We start from the raw sequence: 25,102 nt of genomic DNA, 5'->3' as shown, positions 1-25,102 counted from the left end.
ATATTTTAGACATCTTTCCATATTGATATTAGGACTTTCTCATTCTGTTTTATATTTGAAAGGCATTCCTTTTTATGGATGTACCATTTTTAACTAGGTCCCTATTAATGGATCATCTTTTGCTGTTAAAAATAATGCTACAAACCTGTGCATGTATAATTTCACATGTGTGAGTAGAGCTATAGAATTGCATCTTCTGGATTAAAAAGTATGTGTATTTATCAGTTTGATAGATGTTTCTGGTTTCCCTGTATAAATACAGTCACCATCAGTGACTGTTGAGTGTCTATTTCCTTACATCCTGTGCAAGTACAGTAGCCCATCTTATTAAGAGTGAGGTTGACGGTCTTTTCTAGTGTTTATTTTTCTGTGAATTGTCTGTTCCAATTCTATACCTACTTCTCTATTGAGTTTGTCTTTTCGATTTATAGAAACTATATATATTTAAGGGAATTTTTTGTGAATTAGGCTCAAACATTTTTTCTGGTTTGTCATTTGATTTTCTTTATTGAGTTATTTTTTTTTCCCCCATGTGAATAGGTTTATAAGTAGTGTAAATATTCTGTTATTTGGGGGAATTTCTGATACAGGTTTTTGTTTTTGTTTTTTTAAAAAAGCTTCCACACTCTAAGTTCTTGAAATCATTCACCCATAGTTTCTTTTAGTACTGTTCTGTTAAAGTTTTATTTTGTCCTTTCTGTTTGGAATTTATCCTGGTTTTGGTATAAGTATGGATCCAGCTTCAGTTTTTTCTGAAGTGGACATACTTGTGCCTTTGTGATTAATGGGTAATCTAATTTTGACCCTTTGGTTTGAGGGGCAGCTTTTATTATATATTAAATTCTAATATTTACTTGAGCTTGTATCAGAACTTTCTACTTTGTTCCACTTATCTGACTATTCATGTATCAGCACTGTGCATTAGCTAAAGGTTTATAAAGCTTCACTTAAGTTTTCCATATGGATATATAGATCTAGGGTGGCTTGGGAGTTGAAATGTAGATGAAATGATCTTTTTGACCAGCGTACTTTGTGTTCTTGAAGTTTTTTCGTTTTGTTTTTTTTAAGGTAGGGTCCGTTGCTACTAGCCATTCTTAGTAAATCTATTATTCATCTTCTTTTTTATTTAACTTCTTAGGGGAGTCTTATGTTTCATAAACTTAGACCTGTGGATCAGCTGAGGCATCTACTTGTGAGTAATGTGGGTGGAGATGGAGAAGAGATTGAAAGATTCTTTAAATTACATCAGGTAATTATTTGTAATTTTTTTTAATGTGATGATGTTTTAAATGATGAGAATGATAGCTACATTTTATGTAAGTTAGGATCAAAATGCTGGGATTGATACTAGTCTTCCTTCTTTGCTTTAATCATATATGTACTGGTATTTGGGAACAGGATTAATATGCTATAAGGTTTATGGTAAATGCTCATATTTTTTATTCTGTTGATAAATTCTTATCATTAAAATGTACTAGTAAGAGTGTGATGGTCAAATTATATGACAAATGTATTTTTATTAAAGGACAAGACGTTTATAGATAAATAGATAACCAGCAAGGACCTGCATTATAGTATATGGAACTCTGCTCAGTGTTATGTGGAGCCTGGATGGGAGGGGAGTTTGGGGGAGAGTGGATACATGTATATGTATGGCTGAGTACCTTCACTCTTTACCTGAATTTATCACAACATTGTTAATCGGCTATACCCCAATACAAAATATTAACAAAAAGTTTTCTAAAAAGTAAAATAAAAGATAAGAAGTTAAAAAAAAAGACATTTACAGATAAATAACTTTAAAAAGTTTTTTTTTTTTTGCCTAATGACATCAGGAAAAAATTAGGGGTAACAGTGATGGGGACTTTAGTATTTTAAAACCATAACTAGAAATGATGAAGTAATACTAGGAATGCTTAAAGTCAGGAATATCAGATCAAAGTTAAATATACACACTCTAGATTCAAACCAGCTCCACCATCTGAGTAGATTACTTGAGTTCTCTGAGCTTCCATTTTCTCATGTGTAAAATATGTATTAAATTATAATATGTGACATGAAGAATAATATGCTTTAAAGTCTTAAAATAGTGCCTGGCACCCGGCAAGTACTTAATACATGTTAGCTGTTGTTGTTTTCTAAAAGATTAAAACACCTTGAGAAAAAAAGGAGGTGACTAAACCAGAAACTAAAATAGAATCTAGATATAAAGAAAAAGAGAACATCCTTTAATAGTGGTGCCTATGCGAAACTTTAAAACCAATAGTGTTTACTTCTCCTTTTTCATACCTGCTGCTTTCATTCATTCAGCAAATATTTATCAAGTACCTGCTCTGTACACAGATTTAAATACTGGATACAGCAGTAAACAAAACTTCATTCAAAATGTTTATGTTTACTCTAAGGGAAGATAATTCTTTTTTTTACAGGAAGACCAGGCTTGTGCAACTTGCCTTATTCTTGCTTGTTCCACTGCTGCCTGTGACAGAGAAGTGTCTGCTTGGGCTACTCGGGCTTTCTTCAGGTATGTTTATCACTTTTCTCTTGTTTTTGGCCTATTTTTTTTTTTTTTTGATGGATACATTGGCTAATATGGTCGTTACAAAACATTTAAGTGACCATATAGGCAAGTTAGTAAAATTTATTTGCAAAAAGATGAAATCTAGGAAGGTGATAATACACCTGGAAACACCTTGATGAGCATAATTTAAGCATTGTAACCCTTTCTCTGGAGTCTTTTCTCCAACTTCTCTTGTCTGGTCTTCTTTCTACCTCAGTTAACTATCTCATTTGTCTTTTCTACTTCCTCAAAGACTATAGCAGTTCTGCTCTGTGTGTATCATTTGCATGGAGAGATTCTGCATCAATCACTTCAAGGAAGCTTGGGTATCAAAGAGATATTGTTTGGAAAATATTTAGCTAAGAATAAGTTTAAAATGCAATTTTTAAAAAGAATTTTTTGAGTAGTCTAACCATAATTCTAGTGTGGGAGTTATAGTACCGTACACTCATTAAATAAATTCTATGCTTCACAGACCCTTTTTTAGAAATTGCCAAAGTCCCTTATAATTCTTCTTGGTAGCAGTTTCAAGTCAACATTTACTAAATAAGTATTTTATTAGGTATCTGTGTGTGTATTTCACTGTCAGCATGATGCATTGAAGTCACTAATGTTTAAAGCATTTATCCTGAAGCTAAGCAGAACTTGAAACAAGTCCAGCTTTTAAGATGAATAGTTTCACTGAATAAACCAGCCCCTGTTGTCATAAAAATAGGTACGGTGGTGAAGCACAGATGAGATTTCCAACCACTCTCCCCGCTCCGAGTAATGTCGGTCCCATCCTGGGCTCTCCTGTCTACTCCAGTGAGTATGAAACACTGAAGTTATTTCTAACAGAGCTTGAATTGTAAAAGCTTTGTAGCATATTTTAGGGCTTCCCAGGTGGCTCAGTGGTAAAGAATCTGCATGCCAAGGCAGGAGACACAGGAGATGTGAGTTTGATCCCTGGGTCGGGAAGATCCTCTGGAGTGGGAAATGGCAGCCTGCCCCAGTATCCTTGCCTGGAAAATATCATGGACAGAGGAGCCTGGAGGGCTATGGTCCCTGGGGTCACAGAGTCGCACATGACTGAGCACACATAGTAACTTATTTTAATGGATAAAAAATTGTGTTATGTTTTCTTTTCTGCTACTGGATTGTTAGGGAATAATTCTATAGACGTCTGATTAGAATTATATATGGTGAATCCTTAATGTGTACTGGGAAACAAAATAAGATGTAAGCAGTAATATTTACAGAACTCATTTGTTACTTATTCAACAGGAAAGAGTTGAGTGATTTAATAACAAACAAACTCCCTCCTCAGTGTTTTTCAAAGTGGGAATTGTTAGAAAATTGCTAGGAAATGGGTCCCTAATTCTTGAATATATTATGAGGGGTGCCCCTCCTTACTCTTACATTTAGAAACAGTTTCTGTGTCTGATTTTGATCAGATTCAAAAAACTGGGAGATAATTTTATCAGTCTTAATATTGTTTTCTTTTCAGGTTCTCCTATTCCTAGTGGTACTCTGTATCCAAATCCATCCTTCTTAGGGACACCATCTCAAGGTACCTGTTTTCTCTGTTTGAGGATGCTATTACTATTCTTTTTGGAGCCATCATTATGAATTATTATTCTAAACACTTAACTTGTCCTATTCCCCTGAAAATAATGTAATTTAATAGAAGTGGCATCCAAACAAGCATTGGCATTCGGCCGTAAATGCCTTTATCTAGCCTACCTAGAGAGCCCCTTTTGTGAGTACCAGGATTTAATCACCAGCCCTGAACTAACTGACCTGTTTCACTCCCACTGTTAAGATGCAGTGATTGCAAGCTTGCTTTCCTTTTCATCCTGCATTGCCACACTTGAAAGCCAACCTGGGAGTTCCTAACCAAGTCTAAGTCTCTCTTCTTGTCAAGAAAAATCAAATTAAATAGCTATTTATTTCAGTATTTTTGTAACTGTTTTTCCTTTGGGCTCAGGTACAACTGACTTGGGTTTTTGAAAATTCTGAATGTTTATGGTTAAATTTTGAGATTGGATTTTCTTATGTGTGTACAAGGTGTTCACCCTCCTGCCATGTCTACTCCAGTGTGTGCTTTGGGAAGCCCAGCAACTCAGGCCACAAGTATGAGTTGTATGGCTGGACCAGAGATTGTGTACTCTGGAAAACACAACGGTATTTGCATTTACTTTTCTCGAATCATGGGGTAAGTTTTTCATAGAATAATTAACTATTGCTCATCTTGTTCCATTTTGTACAGTTGAACATTTTTAGCTTCAAATTTGGAACATCATTTATTCCTACTAAATTTTACTTACAGTTTAAGCTCACTTGTCCATTAATAAGATGGTTTTCTGTCATTCAGCTTTTATATTATCTAACCATCAAATTATATTTGTTACTATGTTTCACATATGTATATGTATCTTCAAAATACATCTACGTATATTAACACAGAGTGTAACAAACCACTCCATAATATGAAATCAGCATTGAGGTAGGAGAGAGTTCTACTCAGAACTCTCTGGCACATGTTCAGGGTTTTGTTTGTGTGTTGTTCTAGAGTGGTCTCAGCTGGGACAGCTGGATTGCTCTCTTATTCTCTAGCAGGCTAGTCAAAGATCATTGACTTGGTGGTGGCAAGGTTCCATGAGACACAGTAGAAACTTGCAGAGCCTCCTGATGCCTAGGCTCAGAACTGGCCTATCATTTCCACCTCGTTTACTTGTCAAGGGGACATCTCTGAGCCACCCCAGGTTCAAAAGATGGGAAATACACTCCTCGTTATAAAACAAGCATCAGAGTCATATTGTAAAGAGGCTAGGTGCAGGGAGTAGGTATAGAATTACAGCCATTTTGCAATCATTCTGCTGTATCCACTTAATTATCATGTCTGGTGTATGTTTTTCTTAAATTTGAGATGTATGCTTTCACATGAATCATTTTGCTTAAAAATGTGAAACAGTGCAGAACTCATAACTCAGAACTTCCTTGTTTACAACTTATTACCCAGAGTCTTTGATTTTTCCTCAGCAGTATTTCATTATGTGAAATGACATCAAGTTTGGAAATTTTCCTGTTTTTTTTGTTGTTGTTATTCTTTCAGATAACTTAGTAAAATGTTAAATGAAGTCATTGCCACACTTTAAAAACTAAACAAACACACAGCAAAAGGATTTACAACATATTGTAATGTTTTTATTCATCTATAGCACAATCATTAAAACATTTTTTTTTTCCCAGAAACATATGGGATGCCAGTTTAGTTGTGGAGAGAGTATTTAAGAGTGGCAACAGAGAGATCACTGCAGTAAGTGTGTTGTATAATAGTATTCCATCATCTCTATGTAACCAGTTTATATTTTCAGTGGATTAAGTAGATCATTTCATATTTCTTAATGTTATAAACAGCATACAATGGTTATTCCTTCATGTATCTGTTTGTGTACTTGTTCAGTGAACTGTTCACCCCCCAAATTACATCTCAAGCTCTGTCACTTGTTAACTGATAAGTGAATTTAACATTCAGAGCCTGATAACTTAAAGTAAAATGAGAATGTATCTTCCTTGTAACATTGTTATGAGAGCTAAATAGAGTCAGTCCTGGTACTGAATATTGCTCAAAATCACTGTTTAATCTTTTGCTTACATGCCTCCAAATGCCATGAACATAGCACTGAATCCCATGCATTGGCATACTTCCCAGAATGCTTTAAGAAACAGAGATTTGTATTATCATAAATTCAAGTAATAAAAATTTTTTAATGTGAAGTGTATGTGCAACATATTTTAAGCTTTTTTCTTTTTCCAATGTAAAAATATCAAATATATTTTTAGCTGTGATACTTTTAAAATTCACATTTCTAAGAATCAGAGTGTATTTACTTAATATATGATTCCATTTATGTAAATTTTGAACAGGCAAAATCAATCTATACTTTTTTTGGTAGAGGTAAGAAAAGTGGTTGCTTACCTAGAAGATAGAATGACTAATGATTAGAAAGGGGCAACAGAGAACTTTCTTGGGTATTGGAAATATTCAGTATTGTGGTCTGGGTGGTGACTTTTAAGATGTAAAAAGCTATCAAAGTGTTCACTTAAGATTTGTGCATTTTACTGTCTGTAAATTATACCTGATTAACCAAAGCAGCAAGGGTGGAATGTGGGTGTCTAGCCCTTTATTTTGGTCACCAAGTATAAATATAAGGAATAACTTATATAAGGAAGAACACTAAGTATAAGGAATAACTTTTCTATTTGTGAAGATAGGACACCTCAAAATTAAAATTCAATATTCAATTATGGGTATATAGAGTATATGTTTTTTTATGGATACTCTTTTTCATTGTTTTTACATTTTTGAAAATATTTCTTCTTTTTCAGATTGAAAGTAGTGTTCCCTCTCAACTGCTGGAGTCAGTGCTACTAGAACTGAAAGGTTTGCAAGAATTTCTAGACAGAAACTCCCAATTTACTGGAGGACCATTAGGAAATCCAAAGTAAGAATAAGTAAACTTTATTTCCCTTTTTGTCCCTGAGATTTAATTTACATATTATAAAGTTTGTCCTTTTAAAAAAAAGTTTCACGGTTTTTAGTATATTCATAAAGTTAAATTTCATCACCATTATCTAATTCCAGAACAGCTGTATCACACCAAAAAGAAACCTTATACCCATTAGCAATCACTCCCTATCTTAGTAACAAGCAGAAGTAACAAAAATACCATAAACTGCCTTAGATGACAAATGTTTATTTTTTGTAGTTTTGGAGGCTGGAAGTCTGAGATGGAGTGTCAGCATGGTTCAGTTCTGGTGAAGACCTTCCTGGTTTGCAGACAGCTGCTTGCTTTCTGTGTCCTTACGTGGCAGAGAGAGCCAGACCCAAAGTTCTGTGCTTTCTTTTTGTAAGGGTAGTAGTCTCATCATGGGACTACCCCCTCATGACCTCACCCAGACCTAATTACCTTCCAGAGGCACCACCACCAAGTAAAAGAATCTGCCTGCAATTCAGGAGACCTGGGTTCGATCCAGGTTGGGAAGATCCCTTGGAGAAGGAAATGGCAACCCACTCTTCTATTGCAGGGAGAATTCCTTGGACAGACCGTGGGGTCACAAAGAGTTGGACACCACTGAGCGACTTCTTTCACTTTTTTTCACTTGGATATGTGAGTTTCACTATATGAATTTAGTGGTGCACAAACATGTGGAGTCCACGGCACTCCACAGTTGCCCTTCCCGCAATCCCTACAAATACTAGTCTTCTCAGCCTCTATGGACCTGCCATATTTTGGATCTTTTATGTAAATGAAAATATGCAATATGTGACCTTTTGTTTTGGGTTCTTTCTCTTAGTGCAATATTGTCACATGTAGTGTGTATTAGTACTTGGTTTCGTTTTTTCAGTTTATCATTTGATAGACATTTAACTTGTTTCAGCTTTTTTCTTTTTTTTTTAATTTATTTTTTTGTTTTTTTAAGTTTAGTTGATTTACAGTATTGTGTGCTTCAGCTTTTTGACTATTATGAATAATGCTGATATGAACTTTCCTGTAGAAGTTTTTGTGTGGACACACGTTTAGGATGAACATTTTTTTTTGTTATAAAAGTGATATTAAAAAAAAAGAAAAAAGTGATATAAACTTGTAAAAAATTCACATCACTCCCCCAGTGAATTAATTTGAGTGACAGTGTAAACTTTTAATCATACGTGAATACACATTTCTTTTTTTAGTACAGTTTTTTAAAAATTACACTCCATTTACAGTTATTAAAAAATATTTGGCTGTATTCGTTGTGTCCTACAGGACATTTCCTTAGCCTTTCACCCAGTAGTTTGTACCTCTCACTCCCCTACCCCCATATACTGCCCATCCCCTAGCTCTGGTTCTCTTTATCTGTGAATCTGCTTCTGTTTTGTTATATCCAGTAGTTTGTTGTATTTTTTAGATTCCACATGTGAGTGATAATCAGTATTTGACTTATTTCACCAATCCATCCATGTTACTGCCAGTGACAAAATTTTGTCCCTTCTTAAGGCTGAGTAGTAGTTCCACTGTAAAAAAAAAAAAAAAAAGGAATCTAAGTAGTCATACTTTTGTGAAACATTGTTTACATTCAGCATATCCTTTAAGTGAAGTTGCTCAGTTGTGTCCAACTCTTTGTGACCCTGTGGACTGTAGCCCACCAGGCTCCTCTGTCCATGGGATTCTCAGGCAAGAATACTGGAGTGAGTTGCCATGCCCTCCTCCAAGGGATCTTCCCATTCCAGGGATCAAATCCACATCTCTTACATCTCCTGCATTGGGAGGTGGGTTCTTTACCATTAGTGCCACATGCATTGGCTATATGGTATTCCATGATATTCAAGCTATTAGTAGTATAATGCTATTTATAATTTTGAACAACAATGAATGAAGAACAAAATGAACAACAAAAAATGTTCATTAGATTTTATCTGTTTCTTGATAGTGTAAACAGGTTTCAGTAAGTATTCTTTCTACATGTTTGTGTACTTGTTCAGTAATATTCATATGAATTTCTTTACAAGTAAAATTTGGGGGGTACAAAGATTTTTAAAATGTTGCAATGTAGTATTTGGTTGTCCCCTAGGGTTGTATCAAGTTTTTTTTTATGTTTAGCCTTCGGAATTCTGTTAACTGTATTTTAACATGTATATATCTGTTTCTAGACCCTACCACTTTAACTCAGTTTATAACCTTTGTCTTTTTGACCCCATCTCAGTTTATTGTTGTTTAGTCACTATGTTATGTCTGACTTTGTGACCCCATGGACTACAGAACACCAGGCTTCCCTGTCCTTCACCATCTCCCAGAGTTGGCTCAAATTCATGGCCATTGAATCTGTGATGCCATCCAACTATCTCATCCTCTGTTGCCCCCTTCTCCTCCTGCCCTCAATCTCTCCCAGCACCAGGGTCTTTTTTTTCTATTAATGGAAGTATAGTTGATTTATATTATATTAGTTTCAGGTGCATAGCTTTGAATTCAGTATTTTTGCTGATTATACTCCTTTGAAAGTTATTACAAGATAATGGCTACAGTTTCCTGTGCTATACAAAACATCCTTATAGCTTATCTATTTTTCCACATACTATTTTGTATCTCTTTATCTCATACCTTTACTTTGCCCCCCTCCTTTCCTCTCCCGCTTTGTTTTCTATTGTCTATGAGTCTGTTTCAGTTTTGCATATACATTTTTTAAGTTCATCATTCTTTTCTTTGCATCCCCGAAGTTGCACTAAGAGCTGAAATATTCAGATTCTTCCCCAAATGCTTTTATTAGCTCATTTCTCTCAATAATCAGTATTTCCTTACAGTTGGTTCTTTTCTTTTTACTTTTGTCCTGAAGTTTTCGAATCTGTCAAATGGGATTCTTAATAATATGTACCTTATAGAATTATTTTAAGTCATTGGTAGGGACAAAAAGCAAGTGTTCAATAGAAGGAAGTTCTGTTATTATCTGTTTACTCTCAGTGAAATTTAAGCATCTGAGAGATTAAAATGCTTCAGATTGGGAATTCCTCTGTGGCCCAGTGGTTAGGAGTCCACGGTTCCTACTGCAGGGGGCATGGGTTTGATCCCTGGTTGGGAAAGTGAGATCCCCCATGTCGAGCTGCATGGCCCAAAAAAAATTTTTTTTAATAAATAAAATGCTCCAGGTTTAACTTGTTAACCATTGATTTGGCAGTGATTATTTCACTGATCCTCAGAGAAAAAGAATATTCACAACATATTCCAGTTCATTTGTATGAAATATTCAGATTGAAAGTAGGTGAGCTGTTGCTTAGGAAATGAAGTAAGAATTGACTGCAAACAGAAAGTGGGTAAAAATGCTTTAAAATTAGGTGATGGTAATAGTTGCACAACTCTTTTAATATATTTTCTGGAATTTCTGTTTCAGTACTGCTGCCAAAGTACAGCAGAGGCTGATAGGATTCATGCGTCCTGAAAATGGGAACACTCAGCAGATGCAACAGGAGCTGCAGAGGAAGCTGCACGGTAAATTTTAGCCTCTGATTGATCAGTTAAATGTTGATGGCCTGAGTAAAGAGTTTTATTAGGTGAATGAAAAACAGTGGGCATCTCTTGATAAGGTCATTTGGGTTAATGAATATCTTTATTAAAATGATATTAGTGTTATTTGCATAAGTATAATATGGACATCTTGTATTTCCATAACTTTCAGCTCAATTTTTTTTTTCCTTTCTTCCACCCAAAAACATGATGATATGTACCTTTTCTTTTTTTTTTTTTTTTACTTTTTTTGGGGGGGGATCCTAGTTAGGTTGCCTTCACCCTTTGGGGTATTTTTATAATTCTGCTATGAATATGGTATACAAATAGAAATTTGAGTTCCCACTTTCAATTATTTTCTTATGTATCCAGAAGTGTAGTTGCTGGATTATGTGTAGTTCTATTTTTAATTTTTTGAGTAACCACCATAACTTTTTCATAACAACTATACCACTGTACATTTATACCACTAGTACACAAAGTGTTCCAGTTTTCTCCACATTATCACCAGTAATTTTTCTTTTTCTTTTCTTACATTTCTGTCCTTATGTGTGTGAAGTGGTATTTCTTACAGAGCTTACAATGTGAATCAAGTGTTAGGTTTATCAATTATAAAAAGTAATAAGGAAGGAGCAAAGGAACTGGAAAGTTCTTGTAACCATTAATTATTCCAGATGTGACTTGGAATAGTAATAAAATATTAAATTTTGTCTGCCATTTAATTATATATATTTTTTAAGTTCTTTGCTTTCTGTTGTTTGAGCCAGTTATACTGGCTTATAGAACTTTGCCAATTAAGACCCAGCCATTTACTTTTGTCCCAACGTACTTTCTTTCCTTCCTGCTGGATCTAGTTTTCTGTTCAGTATTTGCAAATTCTTTTTTTAGTACTTCTTTTCAGGTAAGCTTGATAAAATACAAGCAATAATAAGGATTTTTACAAAGGGGAGCATTCAAATTGCTGGCAGTATACTCTGAAATAAACACTTTGGTGAGCAATTTGATCATACGTAGTAAAACCTAAAAATGCGTATATATTCAAAGCCAGCAGTTTCACTTCTCAGCATATATGCAGGAGCAGTCTTTATCAAACTTTTTTCCTCACAGTAAGAAATAATTTTTACATTACGACCCAGATGTTTAAACACATACATCTGAACATAATTTTAAGCAACAGCTAAAACTATCTTGTACTCTATTTTTTCCCCCCTTTTTCATTCTATTTCTTTTTTTAAAGGAGAGGGGAAAAAGCCATTATGACTGACTGAATTGATTTCATGATTCTCTAGTGCATCTTAATATGAAAAGCAGTCCCATCAAAACCTGGCTGTGTTTTCAAAGAGACCTTTTTTAAGGATATTTATTGCATTACTGTTTTAGTAGCAAAACATTGGAAACAATAGAAATGTCCTTCAGGTGGAAAATGAACCTACTTGTGGTAAAACACATGGTGGAATACTCGGCAATTAAAGTAAATGCACTGGACTTAACATTTATCGAGTAACCTGTGAAAATATAACTGAGCAGAAAAAAACAATGGTGTAAGTTGTCCAAAACTGCAACATTTTTACTGTTTATGTATGCACACACACAGAAGCACTTACATATAGTCAGAGGATAAAGCCATGAATTCAGCAACTCATGATTGTCATTCCTTGTGATCGGCAGAAGGAGAAAGATAAGATCTCACCCTTAACTATGGTTGTCTTTATTTGAGATGAACTGTTGTCTTACTTGAAATAAAACCTAACCTGTCATTTTGCAAACTTCATTAGTTGTGTTTTGTAATTAGAGGCTCAACTGAGTGAAAAGATTTCACTTCAGGCAATCCAGCAGTTGGTTCGAAAATCATACCAGGCTCTGGCTTTATGGAAACTTCTTTGTGAACATCAGTTCACTGTTATTGTAGGAGAACTTCAGAAGGTAGGAAATTTTTTCCCCTTAAAATCATACTATTAATATTGTGGTTAACTTGTTTTGAGTAAGCTTTAATCTTGCACTTAGATTCAGGAGGGATTCTTTTGGGAAGCATTTTGGTTATGATAAATTAGTATGTAATGAGGAAATTGCACTAAAGTATGATAACTTGAAGACTGAGATTCACTCAGTCATGCCTGACTCTTGGCAAGCCCACAGACTATAGCCTACCAGGCTCCTCTGTCCATGGAATTCTCCAGTCAAGAATACCAGAGTAGACTGCCATTCCCTTCTCCAGGGGATCTTCCTGATGCAGGAATCAAACCTGCTGCTGCTAAGTCGCTTCAGTCGTGTCCAACTCTGTATGACCCCATAGACAGCAGCCCACCAGGCACCCCCGTGCCTGGGATTCTCTAGGCAAGAGCAATGGAGTTGCCATTTCCTTCTCCAATGCATGAAGGTGAAAAGTGAAAGTGAAGTCGCTCAGTCATGTCCAACTCTTAGCGACCCCATGGACTGCAGCCCACCAGGCTCCTCTGTCCATGCGATTTTCCAGGGAAGAGTACTGGAGTGGGGTGCCATTGCCTTCTCCGAATCAAACCTGGGTCTCCCACATTGCAGGCAAATTCTTTACTGTCTGAGCCACCCTGATAACTTGAGGGATTCATTGTCAAAACCACAAGTTTGTGATATGTGGATGAAATCTTACTTTACCAAAGGTATTTTTGTAACAGTAAATTGTAACCTTTATTTGGGCTTCAGATCCCTATGGGAATCTGATCAAAACTCTCTCTCCCCACCTTCAAAGAATGCGTACAGACACATACACAGACTTTTTGAATGTAAATTCAAGGAATCCAGTAATGTAGGTTAAACATTCCTACTTTAAAGAAAGATGTTCACCACTGTGGGAAATGAATGGTCCATGCTGCTCTTGCTGCCCTCATTGGAATCCTTATTAAGGATAAAGGTAATTTGCATTTATCTGAATGTTAGGTGGTTTATTCCTACCTGTCAGTTTCATTGTGAGCATTTCTAAACATACACAAAGTAGAGGAAGTACAACTAATCCCCCTGTCTCCCACATTGCAGGCAGATTCTTTACTATCTGAGTCACCCTGATAACATGAGGGATTCATTGTCAAAACCACAAGTTTGCGATATGTGGATGAAATCTTACTTTACTAAAGATATTTTTAAATACACAATTCATTTGTATTCAGCATTTTCATCATTTTACCCCTTTTGCTTAACCTATCCCCTTATTTTCTTTTTTACTGAATTATTTTAAAGTAGCTCTCTGACATCATGTTTTTTCATTTCTATATACTTTAATATGTATTCCTTTAAAAAGATGGCCATTTTCTTGGACACCAATTTCATTATTACATTTAGCAATATTATCACCAATTCTTTGGTAGCATCTGAAATAGTGAAATTACTGTCTTAAAAATATCTTTTTGTAGATTGGTTTATTCTAATCAGAATCAGAACAGTTGATTCACTCATTGCATTTGGTTGTTATTTCTCTTTAGTCTCTCAGTCTAGAGTAATTCATTCTCTCTCTCTCTCTCTCTCTCTGCTGTTGAATTGTAGCAAATTTGTATACTTGTAGTGAACTTGTTTGCCTGTTTCTTGCATTTTCTGTGAAATGGAAATCAAGTCTATAGAAGCTTGATAAGTTCAGGTCCATTTATTTGAGAAAGAATAGAATACTTCATAGATAATCATTCATTATGTTTATTATTAACTAATATATTTATTATTTATTAGGAGACATAAAAGATTTGAATCTCCCACTTTTAGTCATATTGACATTGATTATTAGATTCAAAAGTTAAGTCTAGTCCTGCTGTTGTGAAATTCTTCATCGAACTTTCATCACATCAATTGATAGTCATTACCTGAATCAGTTATTTCATTTAGGATTACAGAATGGTAATTTTCTAAATCTGTGGTTTCTTCCATATTTATTAACTATAGTTCTAATCCTTAACCTCTAGGGCTATTTGGTTACCCAAAAATATTTTTATTCTTGACTTTTAAGTCTCAGTTTTTGAAGTTAAAATACAATCTTTTTGTTCTTTCCAGTACTGTCCAGTGAGTTGTTTTGTTCCTTTTAAAGACATATTTTCTGTTAACTTTTTAAAGATTCAAATGAATATGCTTAATTATGAAAGCTGTTTTCTTTTCCATGACAGTTGGAATAATCATTTCTAGTTTTATTGGCTGGTAAGCATAATCTAGGTCAACTTTTAGCCTCAGAATTATTTTTTTTGTGATCCATCTTCAAAGCTTCCTTCCTGACATGCCGCATGGAATGTAAATTAAATACAAATCAAAAAATTGAGCATTGATTGTGTATTTGTTGAAATTTAGGAAAAGATAGTAGCCAAATCACTAAACCAAATGTTATTGTAGTGTAAATCACCTCAATACTTTAGAACTCCATTTTAGTAACCTGATTTTTTCAAAATGAGATCAAACTCCAGTGTTAGAAGTCCTTGAATAAAAGAAGTTGAACATTATTTTGGCTTTCCTGATGGTTCAGTGGTAAAGAATCCACCTGCAATACAGGAGACACAGGTTTGATCCCAGGGTCGGGAAGATCCCTGGGAGTAGGAAATGGCAATCCACTCCAGTCTTCTTGCCTGAACAGTCCCACGGACAGAGGAGCCTGGCAGGCTATAGTTGTAATGTAGATAATTGTTTTTTCCTAGTTATAACTAAAGTCAGGAGGCCTGCCTCCCATTTCGGCCCTTACTTGGGCTTTTCTTTCTGTTTGTAAAGTGAGAGATTTGGAATAGGCATACTGTGGGTTCTTTTCCAATTCTCTATGATCTATGAAAATTTGTAAAATTGTATTATTTTTATACTTCAGTATATTTTATTTTTTTAATTATAGAGGCTATTAATGTTTTAATTATTTTAAATTATTGAAGAAATTTCATTCTGTGCAGAAATAAGATATTCCTATATTTTTGATCAAAGGAAAAATTTTCTCTTATACTCCTAGGAATTTCAAGAACAGTTGAAAATCACCACCTTTAAAGATCTGGTAATCAGGGACAAGGAACTGACTGGGGCATTAATTGCTTCTCTAATCAACTGCTACATCAGAGATAATGCTGCTGTTGATGGCATTAGTTTACACTTACAGGACATCTGCCCACTTCTATATAGCACTGATGATGCAATTTGTTCTAAGGTATGAGCCCTGTTACATGTTTGGTGTTTTTTGCAGTGTGCTAAGAGCACAGTGGTACTATAATTAGAAACTCTCTTTTTTTCTTGACATATGACCTTGGGGTAGGTCTCTTAGCCTTTCATGACCTCAGAATTCTCATCTGTGTAAGAAGGAAGTTGGAATATATTATTTCTTAAAATACATATATAAATTTTTCATAAAGAGTCTTTGATAGTATTTTTAGACCATATGGAAAAAATGATTAAATATGCCTTTCTTTAAATTTTTTTTTTAAATCACTAAAACTTGTGTATAATAAATTAGAGTTAATTGGGCAATTTTTATTGATCCTTTCCTACAGGTGAAAAAACCTTAAAAAATCAGTGTTTCCTGGACTGGCTGCTGACCAATAATGTATTTACTAGGCAAGAGATTTACCAATCAAAAGCTGTCTTGCTTAACATATTTGAGAGAGGAATTAAGAATAGCTAGGATATTTTGGTCAAAAACTTTTCTGCCTAAAATTAAGAAGAAGTAAGTTTGCAGAGTTGTTTTTATCTTTGATGGTCATAAACCAGATGTAAATTTAGATTTAGACTAAAACCTATATTGACAGCATCATCTGTGTGCTTGATTTCATATCTTTCTAAGTTCTTGTCATCTCTACTTGTAGGCAAATGAGCTTCTCCAGCATTCCCGACAAGTTCAGAATAAGATTGAAAAGGAAAGAATGCTAAGGGAATCCTTAAAGGAGTATCAGAAAATCAGCAATCAGGTGGACCTATCCAGTGTTTGTGCTCAGTATAGGCAAGGTGAGAAATGAAATGTCAAATGTCATACCTTCTGTTCAACTCAGAGGCAAATCTTCCTTCAAATTTCAGTGGCCCAAGTGATAAGACATGCAAAATAAATTTCTTGTGTCTTAGTATTTGATGACTGTACCAGCTTCTAGAAAAGCTATAGTGCTCTTATCTTGAAATGTGTAACTTTTTAACACTGTAGTTCTGGTTCCTGTTCAATCCTGTAGTTCAATCCTGTTCTCGTTAAACAACTATCTGTATTAGATTGCTTTCTGGGTTACATTTATTTTTCAGATGCTTTAGATTCTTCTGACCAATTTTTTAAAATACTACCGGTCTGCTCAGTTTAAAATTACTTGAGATCAAGTCAAACATGATGTTCTGTTAGTACAGGTAGTACTATGAATCCTTAGACTTTTTTTTTCCATCAAGGGACTGTAGTCCTCCTCTTTGTTATTTTAAATATGAAATTTCTTTTACAGTGAAGAAAATATATTCAGTAGCTGCCTTTTAGGCATGTTAGAACCTAATTCTTTGATAGACTCATCAGAAGTATTTTATATGATATTGTCACCTAGGTAACTAATACACAGTAGAATCCTTACAGTAGTGAACATAATAATCTTGATCAGTGTCTTTATAAGCCAGTTAAGGAAAAATGTATCCACTTAATGTGCCTTAACTCTTTCCCATTAGTGCGTTTTTATGAGGGTGTGGTGGAGCTCTCTCTTACTGCTGCAGAAAAAAAAGATCCTCAGGGTCTTGGACTTCATTTCTATAAACACGGAGAACCAGAAGAGGATATCGTAGGACTTCAGGCTTTCCAGGAAAGGTGAGTTTTATCACCTTAGCAGAGTCTCAACTTTATGGATATAGGACTTTTCTTTGTGAAAAGTTTGACTGGTAGTATTAGGAAAATAATGTTTCAAGTGCAGCCCTTATAAAATTGAATTATGCTTTTCCTAAAAATGCCCACTTTATCATAGGTGTGAATCAATATTATAATTCTTTGCCTAGGGATAAAATTATAGTCTGGTGGGAATTCTTTTTTTTTTTTTTTTGTACCCAGCCAAAACCTTGCTTGGGACTTGAACCCATGTGGTTGGGACTTGAATCCAGCCAAAACCCTTCTTGGGACTGCAACCCATGTGGCTGGGACACAAATCCAGCCAAAACCCTGCTTGGGACTTGGACCTGGAGGAGGAAACAGACAGAGCTGGATTCTATCTTAAGCCAGGCTGCGAACATTAGGCTACCCACAGGTCACCCTCCCAGTGGACTCTGAACTTAGTGCCCGGTGTCTGTAGAAATGGCATACCAATGGAAAACCAGACCCCCACCCTGGAGAAAAGAGCCTCAGGACTTGGGCTTGGACTCTCTGTCACCTAAAAGAATATGCTAATTATCTCTGTAACAGAACAAAGTCGTAAATTCCATTATGTTTATCGGGATATGACCACAGGCCTATTGATAAATGTCCACTGTTTAACTATCTAGAATTATGACACATGAATCATGGGTTAACTTTAATCGTATCTCTCTTTTACCTTCTCCAGACTAGTTTCAAGGAATTTGGGGAGGTGGGTTTGAGCAAATACTCTTAGAGTATATAAGGTTTTCACAAAAACTGGTCGGGGTCCTTGGCTAAGAGGAGACTCTGCCTTGGGCCCGCCGGTGTAATAAACTGCACTCCACTATCTGCGTTGTCCTTCTGAGGGAGTTTGAAGGAGTTCCCAGAACGTGTGGCTACAACAAACCCATGTGGCTGGGACTCAAGCCCAGCCAAAACCTTGCTTGGGACTCAAACCCAGCCAAAACCTTGCCTGGGACTCAAACCCAGCCAAAACTCTGACTGGGACTTGAACCCACATGGCTGGGACTCAAACCCAGCCACAACCCATAGTACCTGGTTTCCTGACCTCATGAAGCTCAGTTTCTTGATGTCTCATCACAGAAAGAATTCAGTGAGAGACAAAGTGATAGGGAAGTAGATTTATTCAGATTCCGAGAGAAACACACTCCACAGACGGAGTGTGGGCCACCGCAGAGGGCGAGCAGGGCAGCCGGGAATTCTTAAGGAATGTTTTGAGCTACTACCTCTGTGGTTTTTCTGAAATTGTATTACTGTCAGTTTTTTGTTCCTGGTTTTTTTTTGTTGTTGTTCTTTTTCAAAGTTTAAACTTTATTTTGTGTTGGGGTTTAGCTGATTAACAATATTGTGGTAGCTTCAAGTGAACAGCGAAGGGACCGAGCTATACACATACATGGATCCTTTCCCCCCAAGCCCCACTTCCGTCCAGGCCGGCACACAATGCTGAGTAGAGGTCCATGTACTATGCAGTACGTTCTTGCTGGGTATCCATTTTGAATATAGCAGTGTATACATGTTAGTGTCAGTTTTAAATGTGATAACATGTTTGGAAACAAAAGTGCTGCTTCACCCATCCAGTCCTCAGTGTCTGGTTCTGAATGAAGATGAATTGTTTTGTTTTGTTGTAGTATTTTAAAGGATGATTTTTAAATGTTTAGAGACTGCTAAAAAACAATGGATGTTCATAAAGGAAATATATAACCAATCTAAGACATGTGTTTCATTTTCATGAGTTCACCCTTCTAAACAAATGCTTCTCAAACCTATAGGAAAAGTGTATGATTTGTATTCTTTTTAATACCAAATTGTGTGTGTATTCAAAATTACCTTTAGTTTGTATTTTCGATTGTTAACCAATTGCTAACTAAATCATGTAACCGTTCCTCTTTCATGCTTTCTCAGATTAAATAGTTACAAGTGTATTACAGATACACTTCAGGAACTGGTAAATCAAAGTAAGGCTGCTCCTCAGTCTCCCAGCGTCCCCAAGAAGCCTGGGCCTCCGGTGTTGTCATCTGATCCCAACATGCTGAGTAATGAAGAAGCAGGACATCACGTAAGGGACACGGTGTATTTTCATTCTGAAAATGCACTGCATTTAGAAGTTCTGCACAGTGGTAGCGGTGGTATAATCATCTAGGGAAAGGTGATATCTCTCAGAACTTACCATTTAAGGATTCTTGATTTCTTACTAGAGGTTTAAAAGGCTGAAGGTCAGGTCAAGTGTTTAACTGTGCTAATTTTTACTGTTTTGTTTTTTTTTAGTTTGAACAAATGCTTAAACTGTCTCAGCGATCCAAAGATGAACTCTTTAGTATTGCCCTTTATAATTGGCTAATACAAGCAGACCTTGCGGATAAACTGCTACAGGTAAATACTTTTTATACCAATAGTGTTAATTTATATTTTTAAGAAGCATTAACTCAATGGGTTAGTATATATGGTTATTAGGAAATACCAACCGTTAGGTATTAGTGAAAAGCCAAGTAATGTAATACCTTTTTCTAGTGAGCAAGGTATCCTGTTGCTCTAATTTTCTTGTTACTTAGAAGCTGATTATTTATATTGTGGCATGAAAATCAATGGATTATGAATTTGGAGACCTGAACTTTGTCTTAACTCTGCCATTAAGCTGCTTCACAAATGTCCTTTCACTACCCTAAGTGTCAGTGTACCTCACTCTGAAGTGAATAGATGGCAACAGATTGTGGCAAGGATGCCTTTGAGCTCAGAGGCTAGAAATCAATAGCTGTGTTCTCAAAGTTTATTAAAAGATTTGCAATTGGATTGTAATAAATTATTTTTATCAACATAATACAACTGTCATAGCAGTTCTTTGATAATTTATAGTGAGAAAAATTGCCCCTCTCTTATCTATTACTGGATTATAACATTGCTTATGTATACATAAAACAAGGCACACCTATAAAATGATGATATATTTATTATGTAAAGAGCAAGTGGGTGGTCAGAAGATGTTTCTGAACAACTGTACAATTTCCAGATTGCTTCTCCATTTCTGGAGCCACATCTAGTCCGAATGGCCAAAGTTGATCAAAACAAAGTTCGTTATATGGATCTACTCTGGAGGTATTACGAGAAGAACAGAAGTTTCAGCAGTGCAGCTCGTGTCCTGTCCAAACTGGCTGACATGCATAGGTATGGCCTCATATTCTCACTGTGATAAGTAATTGATAACTGGACCATACCTAGTTACTGCGTCCAGAATTCAGATTTTAAGAAAACTTTATTCAGGTTATACATATATAGAATTTTTATGATTTTATTTGGATTTACCTAAAGTGAAAATATTGGTCTCTCAGTCATGTCTGACTCTTTGTGACCCCATGGACTGTAGCCCGCCAGGCTCTGTCCATGAGGATTCTCCAGGCAAGAATACTGAAGTGGGTTGCCATGCCCTTCTCCAGGGGACCTTCCTGACCCAGGCATTGAACCTAGATCTCCCACATTGCAGACAGTTTCTTTACCGTTTGAACTCTGTGGGAACCCCTGGATTTACCTAAAGTTTATAGTTTTTTGTTTGTTTCATTTTTAATAATGTGTAAAGGTACCAAATAAGTACTACTAAACAGACTCTATTCAAACTATTTCCTAAACCCTTTTTAACTGTGTCCTTAGTCTTTTCTACTGATGGCAGATCATTACTATTATTAATTAAAAGGACAAAAAATGCTTCTCAAAGGCTTTATTATTTTAAATGTTTGACGAATTCCAGACCAATTTCCTCAACTCACATTGGTTTAAATTCCTGACAAGGTCTTTCAGCATATATATTAAGGAGTGTTAAGAATTCTGTTACAGAAGACATTGAAATGTCCAATTAGATTGTCATATAGACAACTTAATAAAATTTTGGACAGATTACTAATTTGACCCTCTTCATTTGAAATGTTGCCAAAAGAATATGGTGCTATTTCTAAAACATAAAGATTGGTTATGTTAGGAAGAAGAGGTGTTTGAGGCAAAGCTGTGATTAAAGCATGTTAATCAGAACAGTTGCTTCAAGCATCCAGAGCTGGCTGATACCAAGTGGGAAAGTGCGCATCTGTGTGTGCACTCATGCAGTTGCAATTACTGCGTGTGTGGACCCAAGGTATTTTTTATCTTCTTGCCCTCTTTGGTCATAATAATCACTTGATTTTCATAAATTACCCTCACATATAGAAAATGACATATATCGTAGTGACTTCAATTTGTCTTTGGTTTAATAAAAGGAAAGAAAAGGAATTTGAGCTGGTAAAGACCTAAAATGTATTTTGGAGTAAAGCCCTTGGTCAAGTCATAGTTTTTGTATAATTAAGAATTGACCAAAAAAATAAATAAAATTAAGACGAAATAACAGCATTATTAAATATTTAATTCACTATAGCTCTATCTTAAAGTTCTGTAATTCATTTCTTTATCCAGTATTTGAGTGCCTATTATTTTCTGCCCTCAGAGGCACATACGGGCTGTGGCCTTATCCAGGCCTTCAGAATCTCATTTCTGGATTACTCTTGTCATTCCTCTTAGTACATCCAAGTACCATTACTGTACAGATCTTTGTAAGTCATTTCAGTCATGCTGCTCATTGCTTGCACTGTTAGAATGGCCCTTAATTGCCTTTTCATTAGTATTTATGGACCTATTTCTTTGTTACCACAATTATTTCGTTCTTGTTATAAAATATTCAGAAATCCTCTAACTTTTAAGAACAGTGCCCATTGTCCATTTCCACTTCACACACACATACACCCTAATTCCCTTCATGTCAGGACCCTGTGCCTCTAGTCTTCAGCTCTTAACTTACCCTCCATCTCTTTCCACAGTAAAATCTTTTTCCAACTATTATGTTACTCTTTCTCACTACACTTTTTTTTTATATATGTAAGCTGCACTAAATAAGTTGGAGGCTATAGAATATTCTACTTTAACTAATTTGGAAATGTTATCCACTTTCAAAATGTTTGTTTCAAGTGGGGTTTTTGTTTTTGTTTTTTAAGAGATGGGGGTGGGGGGGGGATAAAGCCTTTTTGAAACAAGGCTCCTAAAAGTACGGAGTCTTGTTTTCTTTGTTCATATATATCTTTACTACTTACAAGGACCTTTTATATATTTTTGACCCTCACAATCACCCTGTTAGGGAGGCAGATTTCAGTTTTTCTTCTAACAAGGTATTTTTCTCCATTAAAAATTGAAGAATGCCAGGAAGAGTTTGTTCTTGGACCCCAGTTTCCATGTATTTTAAGAATAAATACAGGTTTTTGTAAAAGCAGTTTTTCTAAGTTTCAGAAATTGCATTAAACATTTTTTATTTTCATAGTTCATCCTTTACATAGGAGAAATTTCTAAAGTTCACCTTTGGATTCCTTCCAGAGTCACTCTGACTAAGCAACACTTTTAGCTGAGAGAAGTGTTTCTTTGTTTCTCTCCCATACTTTGAAGAGCAAATGGGTGTTGACTGCCCAGATATAGGTGTTCTAAAGATCAGTGTTGGGCTCTTCTTGCCTTTGGATGAGATATACCATGATTTAGGTTTCCAGATCTTATGAGTCTTTCTTTCTGGGTTCTTTAAGCTGAGTTTACTTGTGAGAGTGCTAAGATTGCTCTTCAGTGCTGATAGAAAGCTTCTACTTTTATCACGATGTTTAACTGTTCTGTTGCATGTTTTACAAGTAATCAACAATACATTTTTGCAGTCTGTACTTTTTCAGAATTTTTGCTTCCTTAAAACTGAGCATATAATTTTTTCTCAAGTGTCTGTATTTTGGGTATCAATTTGGGTTTTGCCACATTAAAGTAGAGAAGTGAAGGATATGAGGAATAATAATAAGTTTTCTTTAACATTAGAAGGTTCCAAGTTTTAATATACTGAAGTTTTAAAATAATAAGATAATATTTTGGACATAGGTGTTTCTTTATGTGTTCACTTAAATTGTGGATCTCTTTTGTTAGAAATCCTCTACTTTTTCAAGTTTCAAATGGCCTTTTATGTTAATTTGGTATAAAATAGTACATCATAACTGATATATATATATATTGGCTCCTTAAGAATTCACATAAATAAAAGTAAGGATTTTCCCCCTCCAGCACAGAAATTTCACTTCAGCAGCGACTAGAATACATTGCTCGTGCCATTCTTAGCGCCAAAAGTTCCACTGCCATTTCATCAATAGCTGCAGATGGTGAATTCCTTCACGAATTAGAAGAAAAAATGGAAGTAAGTGCTAACAGTACTTAAGCCTATCCACACTGATTATCAGCCACGTGTTAGTCCACTTCTCTTCTTGCCCTAGTAAATAATAGGTCTATAGCAGTCAGTGTTAATTTTAATCTCTTCTGCCTTCTTTCTTTCTTTTCATAGTTCTATATATAAATAAAATTAGCAATACAGCACTTGGGTTCTAGGGCATTGCTATAATCTAAAAGTTTTCTCTATGACACTTCTAAAGGTTTATTCTACTCTTCTAACACTAAGCAGATTATATTGCATTCACCATTAATTCCAGAGATTATTAATAGATGTATGAAGTAGAGTAGGCTAAAGCCTTTACTAAGAGACACACTAATGTATATGTAGTGGTCCATATGTAAAAAGCTTATTCCTCATTCACAAACATCCAGAGTTGGTGTTCCTGATTGGCATGTGGCTTTCTTCGACTTGGTTAATGTCACTTCCCAAGTTCTATTTTCTGGTTCTACCATTCTGATAGCCTTACCTTTTTTTTTTTTTTTTTTTTTTTGATCAGAGGGAAGAAACGTGAAGAAAGCATGTCAGAAGCACATTCACTCTTAAAAACCTCAGCCCTGAAGTGGCATACTTATGTTCACATTGGTTTGAAGAGAACTTAGTCTTAGGCCAGACTCCATGCCAAGGAGGCTGCAAACTAGAGTTCTGGCCATTCTGTCTGGCTGTAATCGTGGGAGAGACTGGTGTTGGTAGGCAGCAAAGGCTCTCAGGCACAGTCCAGTCCCTGTGTAATCCTCTTTGTTGTAATGAAAGGTTGCTAGTCTGTTCTGATAAAAGCCTTTGTACATTTTTCTTTATTGAAGTAGAATTGACATATAACAATTGCTCAGGTGTACTACATAATGATTAAATTTTTCTGTATACTGTAAAATGATCACAATAAGTCTGGTTCGCATTTGTCACCATAAATGATTACAAAAATTTTTTTTCCTTGTTATGCGAACTTTCTAATATCTGCTCTCTAGGCAACTTTCTAAATATGCAATGTAGTTTCATTAACTATAGTTACTATGCTGTTATTTTATTTTAACCAACTTAAAGTTTGTTATTTAGCAAACAAACTTAAAGTCAGATACTAGGAGTCATTTCTCCAAATACCTGGTGATTTATCATGAAGAACTTAAGATTTGCTTTTTTATGCCCAAACCAGGTTGCCAGGATCCAACTTCAGATACAAGAGACACTACAAAGGCAATATTCCCATCATTCTTCTGTACAGGATGCAATTTCTCAGCTGGATTCTGAACTAATGGACATAACTAAGGTAATAAAAAGGCAAATGAAATCCCTATGATAATCAGCTATTATCTACAAATTCCTTGTTTCTTTTGCATTTTCCTTTGTGTTTTCAGAAAGCAATTGAGCCATCTTTGGGAGCAGTCACTGAGCTGAAACCACCATGTTACCTCACCCTTACAGCATGTTTCTCTTTCCAGTCCACTTTCTGTCAAGAATCTATCGAACTCACATGGGGCTTTGTTAAAACTCCTGCCATC

The 25,102-nt window shown here is 35.5% G+C and overlaps 1 protein-coding gene across 2 annotated transcripts in view; it reads left to right on the top strand.

The window, feature by feature from the left end:
• NUP155 (nucleoporin 155) overlaps positions 1-25,102 on the top strand; it is a 54,005-nt gene that overhangs the window by 22,388 nt on the left and 6,515 nt on the right. For both annotated transcript variants that reach the window (XM_020901633.2, XM_020901634.2), the window contains exons 14-30: positions 1,139-1,249; positions 2,430-2,524; positions 3,276-3,364; positions 4,047-4,109; positions 4,607-4,754; positions 5,792-5,858; positions 6,932-7,047; positions 10,469-10,566; positions 12,374-12,504; positions 15,515-15,706; positions 16,359-16,497; positions 17,182-17,317; positions 19,259-19,412; positions 19,622-19,726; positions 20,361-20,515; positions 23,447-23,576; positions 24,757-24,870. In XM_020901633.2, coding sequence (XP_020757292.1) covers positions 1,139-1,249; positions 2,430-2,524; positions 3,276-3,364; positions 4,047-4,109; positions 4,607-4,754; positions 5,792-5,858; positions 6,932-7,047; positions 10,469-10,566; positions 12,374-12,504; positions 15,515-15,706; positions 16,359-16,497; positions 17,182-17,317; positions 19,259-19,412; positions 19,622-19,726; positions 20,361-20,515; positions 23,447-23,576; positions 24,757-24,870 — 2,043 coding nt within the window. The remainder of the gene's footprint in view (positions 1-1,138; positions 1,250-2,429; positions 2,525-3,275; positions 3,365-4,046; positions 4,110-4,606; positions 4,755-5,791; positions 5,859-6,931; positions 7,048-10,468; positions 10,567-12,373; positions 12,505-15,514; positions 15,707-16,358; positions 16,498-17,181; positions 17,318-19,258; positions 19,413-19,621; positions 19,727-20,360; positions 20,516-23,446; positions 23,577-24,756; positions 24,871-25,102) is intronic.

The sequence above is a fragment of the Odocoileus virginianus genome, chromosome 14 (assembly GCF_023699985.2).
Source record: "Odocoileus virginianus isolate 20LAN1187 ecotype Illinois chromosome 14, Ovbor_1.2, whole genome shotgun sequence".
NCBI classification, from domain to species: domain Eukaryota; kingdom Metazoa; phylum Chordata; class Mammalia; order Artiodactyla; family Cervidae; genus Odocoileus; species Odocoileus virginianus.
This window is presented reverse-complemented; position numbering and strand designations above follow the sequence as displayed.